General features: G+C 45.6%; 1 protein-coding gene across 1 annotated transcript; it reads left to right on the top strand.

Annotated features, from left to right (window-relative positions):
- Nucleotides 1-4,994: 4,994 nt before the first annotated feature.
- On the top strand, nt 4,995-15,295 carry LOC137361400 (probable G-protein coupled receptor 139). The gene is made up of 2 exons (XM_068026268.1): nt 4,995-5,013; nt 14,385-15,295. Exons 1-2 carry the CDS (start codon nt 4,995-4,997, stop codon nt 15,293-15,295), a joined length of 930 nt encoding a protein of 309 aa, XP_067882369.1.
- The last annotated feature ends 1,493 nt before the right edge of the window (nt 15,296-16,788 follow it).

The raw sequence follows: 16,788 nt of genomic DNA, 5'->3' as shown, positions 1-16,788 counted from the left end.
CAGTTCAGATGTCCTCATGCAACGGTGTCTTATGACAATCGAGGATAAAATGGTATTGGGAGGATTTAAATTCTTAGCTAACACCAGTTTTTGCATGCAAGTGACTAACTCCCTTATATTAGGGGACTCTCACCTGCCCAGGCAAACAACAGGATACGTATTTAGCCTCTGGTTGGATGATACATCATTTACGAATGAAACCCCAGGCAGGGTAGCGCGATTGGCCATGCAGCAGGCCACAAAGATAGCACATCAGTATACCCGGGCATTGAGAGAACAAAACATACGGGAGCGCATCCAAGTAGACCTGGCCACTAGATCAGCAACACAATTGGCTAGGTTGGCCTCAGCCTACTCTACAACAGTGCGATGACAAATTAGTGGGAAATCCTTCGCGTGGTAAAGACAATTTTCAGATTGACGGTATTGGTATGGACCATTTGTCTGTGCCACTACCAGCGAAAGCCCTAAAAGAATATAAAATGGCATTCCGAGGATATGTTCCGGTACCCAACATGTGCACACAAAGAAGGAATACAGGGATTAGAGGAAAGGCTAAACTACACAGTTTAGTAGTTTCGGATTCCTCCAGGAGTCTGGACGACTGGCCATCCGAAGGACAAGCGGAGAAATTCTCAACGCTGGCGTTTGGCCAAATTGGGCGGAGCCAAGGCCCTTAAGGTGGGAGGAGGGCGAAAGGGGGAGGAAAAGACAAGGACAGCGAACAAAGGAGAAGGCCTGATGGCCCACAAGCTATCATGAGTGACAAAAAACAGTCAAGAGTCAAAGTTTCATGTTTAGGTGCCTTGCTAATGATTGGATAGTATAATGTATACCTGCTTAGAATGTAATAGGGTAACCTAGGTATGTATTAATAAACACAATTGGGTAGAGATAAAAGAGTCAGAATGCGTAACCGAATGATTGGCAAATGCAAATGAACTATTATCTGTAAAACGGTTTAAGAACGATGTTTCAAAACCACTCGGTAAGTTTGTATGCCATCTTGCATGGATGCGATCTCCCCTGCATATGCTGGCAATAAAACAGTGAACAGCGGAATTTGAGTCTCATCTAGTCTATCGCCGAATCAGGGGGTGGCTGAACTCCCTTTCAATGTAGCTTCTCATGGTTTCTCACGAATGACTTCAATATCCACTTTGTAAGAATGGTTATTCCCTATTCTGCATCGTGGATTAACATGACTGTGTCACATTGAAAGGCCACGTCGAAAGTAATCAAAGCTTTAAACCACTTTAAAACTCAAGGGCAGAAATCCAACAGAAACACGTGTAACCGAGGCATCGAGCCCCAGGCTCCTTGAGAGAAAATTCACCCCAGTGTTAAAAAACAGACAGAAAAGTACAGAGAGCCATTGGATGCTGTTTCAGGGTGCATGCCTCTGTCCGAGTAAGAGGAATAACGTGCCCAATAATATTCCTCATCCTAAAACTCTCTCATGCCCTTTGCATCTTGTCATTACAGTTTACAAAGTAAAATAAATGTCCCCATGAGGAGGAGGAAACATAAATTGGATAAAATCAAAGCAAGAGATTCATAAGAAAAGGTAGCGCAACATCCCAGAGCTTCCTTTCTCATTTCCACTGACATTTTCCCAGAAACATCCCATTGCAAACAAATCCCACTGAGAAAGGAAATGATTGAACGTGATCAAGATTGAGACATAGAGATATTTAGAGCGCACAACCCACACACACCAGATTGAAAGAGATGTCTATTCCCCTGAAGAGAGGGAGAGAGGGTGGTTTGGGATTGGGACTGAGCCCCTCCTACGCAGAAACACCCCAGGTCAGCAGTGTACGTTAGCTCCTATGTCTGTAACACGTTGGGATGTCTCTCAAACTGTTTCTTGGCATCCTGCCACTGGCACGTTAATGCATGAAAATCCAAGATTTTTTCCCTTCTTTTCAGGTGTTAAGTAATGCGAGCTTCAGCATTTCATGGGAACCAACGCCCCTCCAAATTTTTCTTCCCCTTCATTTCCCTCTGCCCCATCTTTTCTTCTAATCTCACCCGTTTCCATGTATTCACTTTACCCTCTGACCTTCCAATCTCCAGCAAGTAACAAACTGTCTTTAACAAAGGACTCAGTTTTATGCCCTAAGGCCCCCACCTGAATGAATTTAACGGTCGGCATGACGTTGAGCTCATCCTTAATTGCCTTCGCCTCTGGGCTCACTTCTTTGGTCAGGAGTCCTCCACCGACCAGCGGGCCCCGTTACCTGCCTCCAGTATTCTCCCTCCACCTGAACGCCTCCCTCTGGCCTATTACCTGCTCTTGATGTTTTCATTGAGGTCTGTAGGCGTGATATCGGTCATATTAACTTCACCACTGCAGTCACTCTCTTTAATCTGTCTGCCTCTAAATTTGCTCACTCCGTTCTCTCAGATCTAACGCCGACACTGTGATCAAACCTTCTGCCAAGTGTGGTGCTGTTGTTGTCTGGTGCACCAACCTTGACCTTGCAGAGGCTGAGCATCAACTCTCAGACACTGCTTCCTACCTTCCCCTGGACCATGACCTCACCACCGAAAATTGAGCTGCTGTCCATAGGATTGTGACCCACCTCATGTCCTCTGGAAATCTTCCATCGACCTCTTGCAACCTTATAGTCCCGCCGCCCCAGGCAGCCCACTTTTACCACCTCCAAAAATCCACAAACAGGACTGTCCTGGGAGACCCATCGTTTCAGCTTGTTCCTGCCCCACTGAACTTTTTTCTTTCTATCTTGACTCTATCTTTTCTCCCCTGGCGCAGTCTCTTCCCACCTACATCAGTGACTCTTCTGACGCCCGACATCATTTTGACAATTTCCTGTTTCCTGGCCCTAACCACCTCTTCTTCACTATGGACGTCCAATCTCTCTACACATCCATCCCCAACAGAACGGTTTGAGAGCTCTCTGCTTCTTCCTTGAACAAAGACGCAACCAGTCCCTATCTACCTTCACCGTACTCCGCCTGGCTGAACTTGTTCTCACATTGAACAACTTCTCCTTGAAGTCCACTCACTTTCTTCAAGTAAAAGGTGTTGCTAAGGTTACCTGCATGGGTCCTAGTTTTGCCTCTCTATTTGTGGGGTACGTCGAACATTCCTTGTTTCAGTCCTACTCAGGATCCCTCCCTCACATTTTATTTTGCACTGTATTGATGATTGTATCCATTACACTTCCTGTTCTGACACGTACAGGAACATCTCACCAACTTTGCTTTTAATGCCCATCCGTCTCTCACCGTTGACCACGCTTCCTCACACCCGACATCCTGTAACGATTCCATTCCACTCTCCCTGTTTCTCCGTCTCTGACACATCTGGTATGATGGTGCAACCTTCCACAACAGCGCTCCTTCCTCTTTCATCAACCGAGGATTCCCCTTCAATGCGGTTGATGATGCCCTCAACTATTTCCCATGTTTCTGCCCTTACCCTTTACCCTCCCTCCCAGAACCAGGACAGGTTTCTCTTTTCCTCACTTTCCAGCCCACCAAGCTGTCGCTTCCAAAGGGTCATCCTCCGCCATTTCTGCCACGTCCAGCGTGATGCCACAACCAAACACATGCTCCCTCCCCTGTCAGCATTCCGAAAGGATTGATCCCTCCGTGATCCCCTGATCCACTCCTCCATTCCTTCGATACATTGTCCCCTTTCCACGGCACCTTCCCATGCAATTGCAGAAGTTATAATACAAACGACTTTACCTCCTGTCTGTGCACCATCCAAGGCCTCAAATTCTCCTTTCAGGTGAAGCAGCGATTTACTTTTGCTTCCTTCAATATAGTGCACTGTGTTCTGTGCTCGTAATACGGTCTCCTCTACATTGGGGAGACCAAACGTAGATTGGGTTATGGCTTTGTCGAAAACCTCCACTCATTCCAAAAGTGTGACGCCGTGATTCCAGTTGTTTGCCATATCAACACACCATTATGATCTCCTGCCCATATTTCTGTCCATGGTCTGCTGCAGTATTCCAGCGAACATCAACACAAGCTCGAGAGGCAGCACCTCACTTTTCAATTAGGCACGCTACAGCCTTGCAGACTCAACATTGATTGCAACAATTTCACAGAACAACTGGCCTTTTTTAATTTTTGTTTAACATTTATTTATTTAAGTTATTTTATTTTATTTTTTAACCATGTGCCCGTTTACCATGCAGTGTTTCTGGACAGAACTGCTCATTTCTCTGGGTTAATGCTTTCTCTTTCACCATGGCCTTTGCCCGATGACAGCTTTGTTATTTAATCTCTCCGGCCCTCTACCCTATTACACATCTTATCTTTTGTTCTCTTGACCAACCACTCCCCCACGCCCCCTACACACTTCACTTGCTGAAAGGCTAATATTTTTCTAACCTTTGCCTCTTCTGATGAAAGATCACTTACTTGAAACGTAAACTCTGCTCTCTCTCTACATATGCCGCCCGACCTGATGAATATTTCCAGCACTTTCTGATTTCATCCCATCCTATACAATCTGTTTACAATGCACTACATCTATGACTACTCTGTGCCACATACTCTAGACCACAGCTAGGAAAATGTACAGTACTGGTCACCACAATACACTAAGCATGAGATCAAATTAGAGATGGCACAGAGGTGATTTACAGAGGATGTTGCTGTAACTGGAGAATTTCAACGATGATGGAAGATTGGCTAGACTGAGGATGTTGTGTTTTGAATAGAGACGATGAGGGGGAGATTTAATTAAATTGTGCATAATTATGAAGGCCCTACACAGAGTGAATAGGAAGGACATGTTTCCCTCAACAGAGAAGTCAGTAATCAGGGGAGATAGACTTAAAGCAATTGGTGGAAGGATTGGAGGGAGGTTAAGGAGAAATATTTTCACCCAGAGGTTGATGAGTACCTGGAACTCATTGCCTGAAAGGGTGGTCGAGGCAGAAACCCTCATTCCATTTTAAAAATAAGACACTTGGATATGCACTTAATGTGACGTAACTTACAGGACTATGGACCACGAGCTGGAAGGTGGGATTAGATGAAATAGCCCGCTTGTGGCTGGCACAGACATGATGGGCAGAATGGCCTCCTCCTGTACTGTAAACTTGAATGATCCTATATTTCCATGCTGTATTAATTTGGTGTGTTGTACTAGTTTGAGGAGCTGTCTTACTTTGAGGTGTTGTGCTAATTTGAGGTAGTTGCTTGAGATACTGTATTAATAGGAAGTGCCCCATTCGCTTGAGGGGTTGGATTTGAATGTGAGGGGCCGCATTTGCGTCAAGTGTGGTATTAGGATCAGGACATAATTAGCTTCAGTTGACCTATTATTCGGAGTTGTATTTGTTTGAGATGCCGCTTCAATCGCAGGGACTGCACGAGTTTGAAAGTTTGTTTTGGTTGAAGGGGCTGTAACAGCCCTGTAACAGGTTGTATCTATTGAATCTTCTGTATTACCTGAGTTGTTCCATTGGTGCAAAACGTTGCATTAGATTGAGGTGCTGTATGAGATTGAGATGTGTCCGTTTGTTGTGTGGATTAGGGTATCATACTATATTCGTTGAATTCCGTAATGCATAGTCATAAATAACCCACTTTAATAATGCAACTGAATGTCCAGAGTTAAACGGAACACCACATCTCAGAGTGCAGTGGAGCAGCCGTAAGAGAGGCATTCTAACTTCTGGAATATAAGTATTCAGTGGTCGCAGCCGAGGGGAGACAGTGGAATAGTGGCAATATCACTGGAATAGTAATCCAGAGCCCACGCTAATGCTCTGGGGACCTTGTGTTCGAATCCCACCACGGCAGATGGTGACATTTGAATTAAATTAATAAATCTGGAATTGAAAGCTTTTGTAATGGTGTCCATGGTACCATCGTCTGCTGTCCATTGTCGGTTGTTGTAAAAAATATATGGCTCACTGATATCCTGACCTGGTCTGGCCTACATGTGAGTCCAGACCCAAAACGATGTGGTTGTCTCTTAAATTGCCTAGCAAGCCACTCAGTTCATGGTAAATTAGGGATGAACTATACATATTAGCCGAGTCAGTGACGCCTGCATCCCACAAATGAATACAAAAATAAAACATGAGATCTAGTGATGGAATTGATGGTGTTTGAAAGAACAACCTCATTGCTGGGAGAATACGTGTTCAAAATGTTATTAGGTAATTAATGTGACAAGACAAAGGCAGCTGGGTAACAGTTAGAGGTGGGAAGAGGTCAGTGCAGGGATCTCCTGTGGTCGTTCCCCTCAACAACAAGTATACAGTTTTAGATACTGTTGGGGGGGGCGGCCTATCGGGGGCAGGCTGCAGTGAACGGGCCTCTGGCACGGGGTCCTGCACTGTGGCTCAGAAGAGAAGGAGGGAGAACGGGAGAGCACTAGTCATCGGGGACTCGATGGTGAGGAGTACCGACAGGCGGTTCTGTGGGAGCAAGCGAGACGCACGGATGGTTTGTTGCCTCCCTGGTGCCAGGGTCCGTGATGTTTGTGATCGCGTCTTCAGGATCCTTAAAGGGGAGGGGGAGCAGCCAGAGGTCGTGGTGCACATTGGCACCAACGACGTAGGAAGGAAGGGTGGCACAGATGTTAGAAGTGAGTTTAGGGAGTTAGGCTGGAAGCTGAAAGCTCGGACGGACAGAGTTGTTATCTCTGGTTTGTTGCCGGCGCCACGTGATAGTGAGGCTAGGAATAGGGAGAGAGCACAGCTGAACACGTGGCTGCAGGAATGGTGTAGGAGGGAGGGCTTCCAGTTCTTGGATAATTGGACTGCATTCTGGGGAAGATGGGACCTGTTCAAACAGGACGGGCTGCATCTGAACCAGAGGGGCACCAATATCCTGGGAGGGAGGTTTGCTAGTACTGTTCGGGAGGGTTTAAACTAGTTTGGGAGGGGGATGGGAACCGGACTTGTAGTCCAGGGACCAGTGGGTCCACTCAGAAAGACAAAGAGTGTAGTGAGGTATTGGGGAAGGTAGCACTGTCGCAGAGGACAGATGGGCACGGAGAAGGGTTGAAGTGCGTATACTTCAACGCAAGAAGCATCAGGAATAAGGTGAGTGAATTGAAGGCGTGGATGGGCACTTGGGACTACGATGTTGTGGCCATCACTGAAACGTGGATAGGTGAGGGGGAGGAATGGTTCTTGGAGGTACCTGGTTATAGATGTTTTCATAAGATTAGGAATGGTGGTAAAAGAGGTGGGGGGGTGGCATTGTTAGTTAGAAATAGTGTAACAACTGCTGAAAGAATTTTCGAGGAGGATCTGCCGACTGAGGCACTGTGGGTTGAGGTCAGGAACAGGAAAGGAGCAGTCACCTTGATGGGAGTTTTCTATCGGCCCCCCAATAGCAGCAGGGAGGTGGAAGAGCAGATTGGGAAACAGATTTTGGAAAGGAGCAGAAGTCACAGGGTAGTAATTATGGGGGATTTCAACTTCCCAAATATTGATTGGCAACTCTTTAGATCGAATAGTTTGGATGGGGTAGTGTTTGTGCAGTATGTCCAGGAAGCTTTTCTGACTCAGTATGTAGACTGCCCGACCAGAGGGGAGGCAATATTGGATTTGGTACTAGGTAATGAACCAGGGCAAGTGATAGAGCTGTTGGTGGGCGAGCACTTTGGAGATAGTGATCACAATTCTGTAGCATTCACTGTGGTAATGGAGAGGGATAGGTATGTGCAACAGGGCAAGGTTTACAATTGGGGGAAGGGTAGATATGATGCTGTCAGGCAGGAACTGAGGAGCATAAGTTGGGAGCATATGCTGGCAGGGAAGGGCACGGTCGAAATGTGGAACTTTTTCAAGGAGCAGATAGTAGGGGCCATTGATAAGCATGTCCCTGTCAGACAGGGAAGGGATGGTCATGTGAGGGAACCGTGGTTGACAAGAGAGGTTGAGAGTCTTGTTAGGAAGAAGAAGGATGCGTATATAAGGTTGAGGAAAAAGGGCACAGGCATAGCTCTGGAGGGATACAAGATGGCCAGGAAGGATCTGAAGAAAGGGATTAGGAGAGCTAAGAGAGGGCATGAAAAATGCTTGGCGGGTAGGATAAAAGAAAACCCCAAGGCCTTTTACGCGTATGTCAGAAATATGAGGATGACTAGGGGGACCGTAGGTCCGGTCAAGGACAATAGCGGGAGACTGTGTGTTGAGCCGGAAGAGATAAGTGAGGTTTTGAATGAGTACTTCTCTTCGGTATTTACGAATGAGAAGGGGTGTATTACTGAAGAGGACGGTGTGAAACAGACTGGTAAGCTCGAGGAAGTGCTCGTTAGGAGGGAAGATGTGTTGGGGTTTTTGAATAACTTGAAGATAGACAAGTCTCCCGGGCCTGACGGGGTATATCCAAGGATGTTATGGGAAGCAAGGGATGAAATTGCAGAGCCGCTGGCAATGATCTTTTCATCTTCTCTGTTGACGGGGGTGGTACCAGGTGATTGGAGGGTGGCAAATGTTGTGCCCCTGTTCAAGAAAGGGAATAGGAACAACCCTGGGAATTACAGGCCAGTTAGTCTTACTTCGGTGGTAGGCAAGTTGATGGAAAAGGTGCTGAGGGATAGGATTTCTGAGCATCTGGAAAGACACTGCTTGATTCGGGACAGTCAGCACGGTTTTGTGAGGGGTAGGTCTTGCCTCACAAGCCTGATTGAATTCTTTGAGCAGGTGACCAAGCAAGTGGATGAGGGTAAACCAGTGGATGTGGTGTACATGGATTTTAGTAAGGCATTTGATAAGGTCCCCCATGGTAGACTTATGGAGAAAGTCAGGAGGCATGGGATAGTGGGGAATGTGGCCAGTTGGATTAAGAATTGGCTAACTGATAGAAGGCAGAGAGTGGTCTTAGATGGTAAATACTCAGCCTGGAGCCCAGTTACCAGTGGCGTGCCACAGGGATCAGTTCTGGGTCCTCTCCTGTTTGTGATTTTTATTAACGACTTGGATGAGGAAGTCGAAGGGTGGGTCAGTAAATTTGCAGATGATACAAAGGTTGGTGGAGTTGTGGATACCGAGGAGGGCTATTGTCGTCTGCAAAGGGACTTGGATAGGTTGCAGTGCTGGGCTGAAAAGTGGCAGATGGAGTTTAACCCTGAAAAGTGTGAGGTCGTCCATTTTGGAAGGACAAACACGAATGCAAAATACTGGGTTAACGGTAGGGTTCTTGGGCATGTGGAGGAGCAGAGAGACCTTGGGGTCTATGTGCATAGATCGTTGAAAGTTGCAACTCAAGTGGATAGGGCTGTGAAGAAGGCATATGGGGTGTTAGCGTTCATTAGCAGAGGGATTGAATTTAAGAGCCGTGAGGTGATGATGCAGCTGTACAGGACCTTGGTAAGGCCTCATTTGGAGTACTGTGTGCAGTTCTGGTCGCCTCATTTTAGGAAGGATGTGGAAGCCTTGGAGAGGGTGCAGAGGAGATTTACCAGGATGTTGCCTGGAATGGAGAATAAGTCTTACGAGGAAAGGCTGAACATTCTAGGCCTCTTCTCATTAGAACGGAGAAGGATGAGGGGTGACATGATAGAGGTTTATAAGATGATCAGGGGAATAGCTAGGGTAGACAGTCAGAAACTTTTTCCCCGGGTGGAGCAAAGCGTTACAAGGGGTCATAAATTTAAGGTGAAGGGTGGGAGATATAAGGGGGATGTCAGGGGAAGGTTCTTTACCCAGAGAGTGGTCGGGGCATGGAATGCCTTGCCTGGGGAAGTTGTTGAGTCAGAAACTTTAGGGACTTTCAAACGGCTTTTAGATAGGTATATGGATAAAGGAGAATGATGGGGTATAGATTAAATTGTCCTTGACAGAGGACAAAGGATCGGCACAACATCGTGGGCCGAAGGGCCTGTTCTGTGCTGTATTTTCTATGTTCTATGTTCTATGTTCTATAATTGTCCACTCTTTACAGCTTTCCCAATCAGATATATATCAAGTGCTCCACTATGGTTACTGTCCCACACTCAGTACAACTCTTCAGTGACTGACACTGGGATAAGGTGTTCCACTTCGCTTTGTGAGCCACACACTGTTCACATCTTCATATTTATATTCTATCACAACAGAGACTTTAGTCGATTTTGTAATCTGTTAGTTCGATTAAAAAAGAAAGAAAAACAATTTGAACGATGTTGCAACTTCAATATCCCCAAGGAGATCCCACAGGGTATAAATTGTTGGCTCTGGAAATGTTTAGACTAAGAGTTTAAGACAGAGCGGTTTCCTGCAACATAAAGGGACACAACATTTCACACAGAAAATGAGAGAAACATTTTACTAAACAGGAAATTATATTACCTGATCCTTGCTGGCATTGGTGTTCCAGGTAAGAGACGATCAACATTGAAGTTGTGTAAGTCTGTGTGTGAACTGCTGTCTGGTATTATGGGTTGACTGATAGCGTTACGTGGTGATTTAATAATCGCTGTTATGCAGAAAACCCGATAAGTAACATATGACTTTATTAACTCAAATATCTTGAATTATCTCTGTAGATTTGTTCAAAATCTTGGTAACACACAGGCATTCCAAATTATCAAGCTATTGCCTTCAGGTGAATATCTTGTTCTGTTAAATTAAACAAACGGAAGGCAAATTTCTCAGTAAAGATAGTATTTGCAGTATCAGTCAGTGTAAAATCATAATAAATGTGGGTCACTAAACAATGTGCAGCACCTGACCACAGCGACCATGTATTAATGGGAATATATGTCAATACAGAATTGCAGTGTGTGTGGGTCAGCAACAGGACTGGAATACCTGATCGCAGTGGACATGTGCTTCTGAGAATTTCTCTCACTATGGCATTGCACTGAATTTGGCTCACGAACCACATTGGAACACATGACACAACTGGCAATATATCACTGCGAACATCTATTCATGTAGATTTGTACTTTGTGTGGTCACCAACCGGTGAGAACACAAGATTACAGTGGTCATGAATTATTGGGAGTGTCTGTCACTGTATACTTGCACTGACTGTGGGTCACTAACCAGAAGGAAACACCTCACACTGCAGATAATGCATTAGTGGGATCATATGTCAATGCAGATTTGTACCATGTGTGGCTCACAAACCAGAGTGGAACAACTAATCCCAACGAGCATCTGTCATAAGGAGTATCCGTCACTGTAGAATTGTACTGAGCTTGGAACATTAGTCATGGAGGAACACATGATCCCAATGGTTATGTTTTCCTGGCAGTATCTTTCACGACAAACTTGCTCTCAGTGTGGGTGTCTCTATCCAGAATGGAAGACCTGACCACAGTGACCAGGTATTACTGGAAGTATCTGTCTGTGCACTGAGTTTGATCTCATCCCAGATTTATACACATGAACCATGGAGTTAAACACCTAAACGAGGGACCATGTATTACTGAGAGTAGCTGCCACAGTAGAATTTTACTCAATGTTCGACACTGACCAATGTGGAACAGCGAATCCCTGTGCGCATTTATTACTGTGGATATGTTTTACTGAAGAACTGTACTGAGTTTTTGTCACTAAACGGAGAAGAACAGCTGATCACATTGACAATATAGAACATGGAACAGTAAAGCACAGTGCAGGCATTTGGCCCACGATGTTGTGCCGACACTTTAACCTACTCTAAGATCAAACTACCTGCATACCCTTCATTCTACTATCATCCATGCACCTATCCAAGAGTCGCTTAAATGTCCCTAATGTATCTGCTTCTACTACCACCGCTGGCAGTGCATTCCACGTACCCAGCACTCTCTGTGCAAATAACCTACCTCTGACATCTCCCCGAAACCTACCTCCAATCACCTTAAAATTATGCCCCCTGGTGATAGCCCTTTCCGCCCTGGGAAAAAGTCTCTGGCTATCCACTCTATCTATGCCTCTCATCATCTTGTACCCCTCTATCAAGTCACCTCTCATCCTTCTTCGCTCCAATGAGAAAAGCCCTAGCTCCCTCAAGCATCCTTCGTATGTCCTCCAGTCCAGGCAGCATACTGGTAAATCTCCTCTGCACCCTTTCTAAAGCTTCCACATCCTTCCTATAATGAGGCGACCAGAACGGAACACAATATTCCAAGTGTGGTCAAACCAGGGCTTTATACAGCTGCAGCATAACCTCGCGGCACTTAAACTCAATCCCCCTGTTAATGAAAGCCAACACACCATACGCCTTCTTAACAAACCTATCAACTTGGGTGGCAACTTTGAGCGATCTATGGACGTGGACCCCAAGATCCCTCTGTTCCTCCACACTGCCAAGAATCCTGTCTTTAAGCCTGTAATCTGCATTCAAATTCGACGTTCCAAAATGAATCACTTCACACTTTTCCAGGTTGAACTCCATCTGCCACTTCTCAGCCCAGCTCTGCATCCTGTCAATGTCCCGTTGCAACCTACAACAGCCCTGCCCACTATCCACAATTCCAGCAACCTTTGTGTCATCGGCAAACTTGCTAACCCAGCCTTCCTTTTCCTCATCCAAGTCATTTATTAAAATCACAAAGAGCAGAGGTCCCAGAACAGATCCTTGCCGAACACCACTGGTCACCGAGCTCCAGGCTGAATACTTTCCATCTACAACCACCCTCTGTCTTCTATGGGCCAGCCAATTCTGTATCCAGACAGCCAAATTTCCCTGGATCCCATGCCTCCTAACTTTCTGAATGAGCCGACCATGGGGAACCTTATCAAACGCCTTGCTAAAAATCCATATCCACCACCTCCACTGCTCTTCCTTCAGCAGTGTGTTTTGTCACATCCTCAACGAATTCAATAAGGCTTGTGAGGCATGACCTGCCCCTCACAAAGCCATTCCTACTTGAGGGGAGTATATATTGCAGGGCGTATCTGACAATGTATAATTGCACTGTGTGTGGGTCACCAACTGGAGTGAAACGCTTGACACCCGTGATCATGTATCATTGGGAATACCTGTCACTGCAGAATATTTGTGTGTGTGGGTTACCAAACGGGGTTGAACACCTGACCATAGTGACCAGGTATTACCAGAAGTATCAGTTACTATCGAATTGTCCTTAGTTTGCATCACTGACAGGAGTGGATCACCTGATCCCAGTCATCTTGTGTCACTGGGGATATCGTTAGTACAGAATTGAACGGAGTTTGAGACTCTTACAAAAGCTGTACACGTGATCCCAGAGGCTCTGTATATCTGGAAGTATCTTTCACTGCAGAATTCTGCTGAATGGCTGTGTCACGAACTAGGATGGACGACTGACCACAGTGATCAGGTATTAATAGGTGTAGCTGTCACTGTGGAACTGTACTGAGTGTGGATCACTAACTGGAGTGTAACAGCTGATCACATTGAATTATTTTAATATTTTAATTATTTTATTTTTCACTGCCGGTATGTTCTGTGTGTGCAGCACGAAACGAAGCAGAACAGATAATCACTGGGAGAATCTATGAATGTGGAATTGCCTTGTGTGTGCATCAGAAACCGGTGTGGGACACTTGAACCCAGTGGTCAAGCATTACTCGGAGTATCTGTTACTGTAGAATTGCACTGAGAGTGGGTCACGAACTGCAGAGGAACAACTGATCTCCCTGGCCAAGTACGATTGAAAGTGATGGTCACTGGATAATGTTATTCTGTGTGAGTCACTAACCAGAGAGCAACACATTATCGCAATGTCCATGTATTATTGAGAGTAGCTGTCTCGGTGGAATTGTACTAAGTGTGGGTCACTAACCGGTGAGAAACACCTAATCCCAGTGACCATGTATTACTAGGAGTATTGGTCACTGTAGAACTGTACTGCGTGTGAGTCAAGAACCAGAGTGAAACACCTTAGCACAGTGGCCTGTACTGCTGGGACCATCTGTCACTGAAGAATTGTAATGAGTGTGGGTTACTAACCGGAGTCGAACACCTGAACCCAGTGGCATTGTAATACTAGGTGTATCTGTCAATGTAGAATTTCAGTTAGTGTCTGTAACTAAGCAGAGTGAAACGCCTGATCCCAGTGACCATGTATTACTGGAAGTAGCTGTTGCTGTGAATTTTACTGCGATGAGGGTCACTAAGTTAAGTAGAATACCTGATCCCATTGACCATGTATTAATGAACATGCCCGCCACTGTAGAATTTTAGTGACTGTTGGTGACTAACCAGATTGAAACACCTGACTCCAGTGGCCATTTATCTTCGCACCATCTCTCACTGCAGAACTGCACTGCGTGTTGGTCACTAACCGGAGAGGAACATCTGATCTCAGTGACCATGTATTACTGGGAGTATTTGTCACGGTAAAAAAAATTGAGTGTGTGTCAATTACCATTATTGGTGCTAAAATCCTGACCTTACTGTCTGGATCAGACACAGAGAATGTTTTACCAGTTACTTTACCGTTTTTTTCTTTTTTCTTCTCCTTCATTTAGTTAATTTACTGGCGATTGGCTTGCTGTCCCGGGGAAAGTGCGGACTCTCCACCTGCACCACTCGCTACCTGGTGGCCATGGCAATGGCGTATCTTCTGGTCATTATCTCTGAAGTCATCCTGTGGCGGATCAGTTATTATTATTTCCCGGGATCTTTCCTGGACATCACGCCTGTGTGTAGTGTTATTGCTGTCCTAAGTCGTGCAGCCACAGACTGCTCTGTCTGGTTCACTGTCACTTTCTCCTTTGATCGATTTGTGGCTATTTGTTGCCAGAAGCTAAAAACAAAATATTGCACCAAGACAACTGCAGCTGTGGTTCTCGCGACAAGCTGCATTGTTCTCTGTTTAAAAAACGTTCCCTTCTACTTTATATTTGAATCGAGAGAGATAATTGACAACGTGCCGTGGGACTGTTATCGAAATCCAAGCTATTATACTGCACCCGGATGGGTGGGATTTGACTGGTTTGCTGTGGTTTTAACTCCATTGCTCCCATTCACTTTAGTCTTGTTGCTCAACGCTCTGACAATCAGACACGTTTTAGTGGCCAGTCGAGTCCGGAAGGGACTGAAGTGTCAGAGCAGGGTAGAAAATCACACTGATCCAGAGATGGAGAGCAGAAGGAAGTCTATGATTTTACTCTTCAGCATATCTGGCAGCTTCATACTTCTGTGGTTGGTGTATGTTATGGATTTCTTATATTATAACATTGCAGGAACAGATCATAGCGATTACACCGATTCTGAATACATATTCGGAGAATTTGGGTTTATGTTGCGGACTTTAAGTTGCTGCATAAACACGTTTATTTATATGGCGATTCAGTCGAAATTCAGAGAGCAGGTCAAAAATGCAATGAAATATCCAGTTGTATCAATTATTCAATTAATGAACAAGGAAAACAACTGAGAGCAATCCAGAGGCCGGCCCCAGTGTTTCCATTTATGAATGTGACATTAATCTCTATACTTATATTAACTGAATGACATCAGGAGTCACGAAGATCCAGCGGGTAAGGGACATGACGAGATCACCAGACTAGAAGAAGGAAAAGGCCAGGAGGAGTGAAAAGCACAAAAGAACTGGCAGTGCTCTGCATTTTGGCTGACAGTTGGAGGACTGAATGAACACTGGCAGGAGGAGTCACACACGCCAAAGAGCAGTGGGCCAAAGGGATGTTTTGAGCTATGGAGGAGCGGACTTAAGGAATGGCGGAGGGAGAATGGAAACAAGTAGAGATTCAGAGCACCACTGCAAAAGCAAAATGCTGCAGATTCTGGAAATCTTCTTGTGAATAGATTGTTTTTTTTTGGAAACACTATATTGTGGCTGTCTCCTTTCATATTGCCTCCCCACCAACATTTCTGATCACTGTCATCTCTCTCTCTCCCTCCACAACTCAAAGGGTGGGGCTGATGGGGGCTTCCATTCTGGAAAAAAACACTATTGGCCTCAGTTGGGGAGACGGGGCTGGGGCGAGGGAATTGGTTCGGTCTGGGCACAGGATTCAACATCCCTAACTCCTCAGCTTGGCGTCTGCTTGGATCAATGTAACCAAGACATTTCCTGGTCCGCAGGTTAGCTGATATTGATAACGGTTCTCTCTCCTTAGGTTCTGTCCCTCTCTCCTTCAAATCTGTCATCAACAGCCTGCCTTCCAGAAAACAACTCATGTCGCCTCTGTCCATACAAACGACCTCCCTATCTCCAACCTCCCCTTCCTGTTTAAAGTGCTTTAACAAGCTATAGACTCTCAAATTCGTTCCTATTTTTCCTGGAACTGCAAGTTTGAATTCTTCTGGTCATGTGTTCACCCCTTTGACTGTACTGAAGCGGCTCACATCAAAGTCACAAATGACATCCCATGTGACACTGAAAAATTTAATCCTCCCCCCCCCCCGCCCCGCCACGTCCTTCTCGACCTGGCGGCAGCCACGGTTGACCACACCATCCTCCTCCAACGCCTCTCCACTGCGTCCAGTTGGGTGGGACTGCACTCACCTGGTTCCATTCTTAACTCTCCAGTCGGAGCTAGATAATCACCTTCAAAATCCTCTGTTCCTGCTCCTGCACTTTTACCTCTGTTGTTCCCCGAGGATCGATCCTTGACCCCTCGTATTTTTTAAATACATACTGCCCCTCAATGACATCATCTAAGAGCACAGCATGAATTTTCATATGTATACTGACGGCACCCAGCACTACATTGGCAAACCACACTCGACTCCTACACTGTTGCTAAGTTATCCGTCTGATTAAAACAACATCCAGTACTGGATGAGCAAAACAAATCCTCAAAATAAATAATGGAAACACTGTAGACATTGATTTTGTTCCCTGCTTCAAGCCCCTTTCCCTAGACATCGAGCCCATCCTTCTCCATGACAACAGTCTTTCACAGT

This window comes from Heterodontus francisci, unplaced genomic scaffold (genome assembly GCF_036365525.1).
Source record: "Heterodontus francisci isolate sHetFra1 unplaced genomic scaffold, sHetFra1.hap1 HAP1_SCAFFOLD_49_2, whole genome shotgun sequence".
NCBI classification, from domain to species: Eukaryota; Metazoa; Chordata; class Chondrichthyes; order Heterodontiformes; family Heterodontidae; genus Heterodontus; species Heterodontus francisci.
This window is presented reverse-complemented; position numbering and strand designations above follow the sequence as displayed.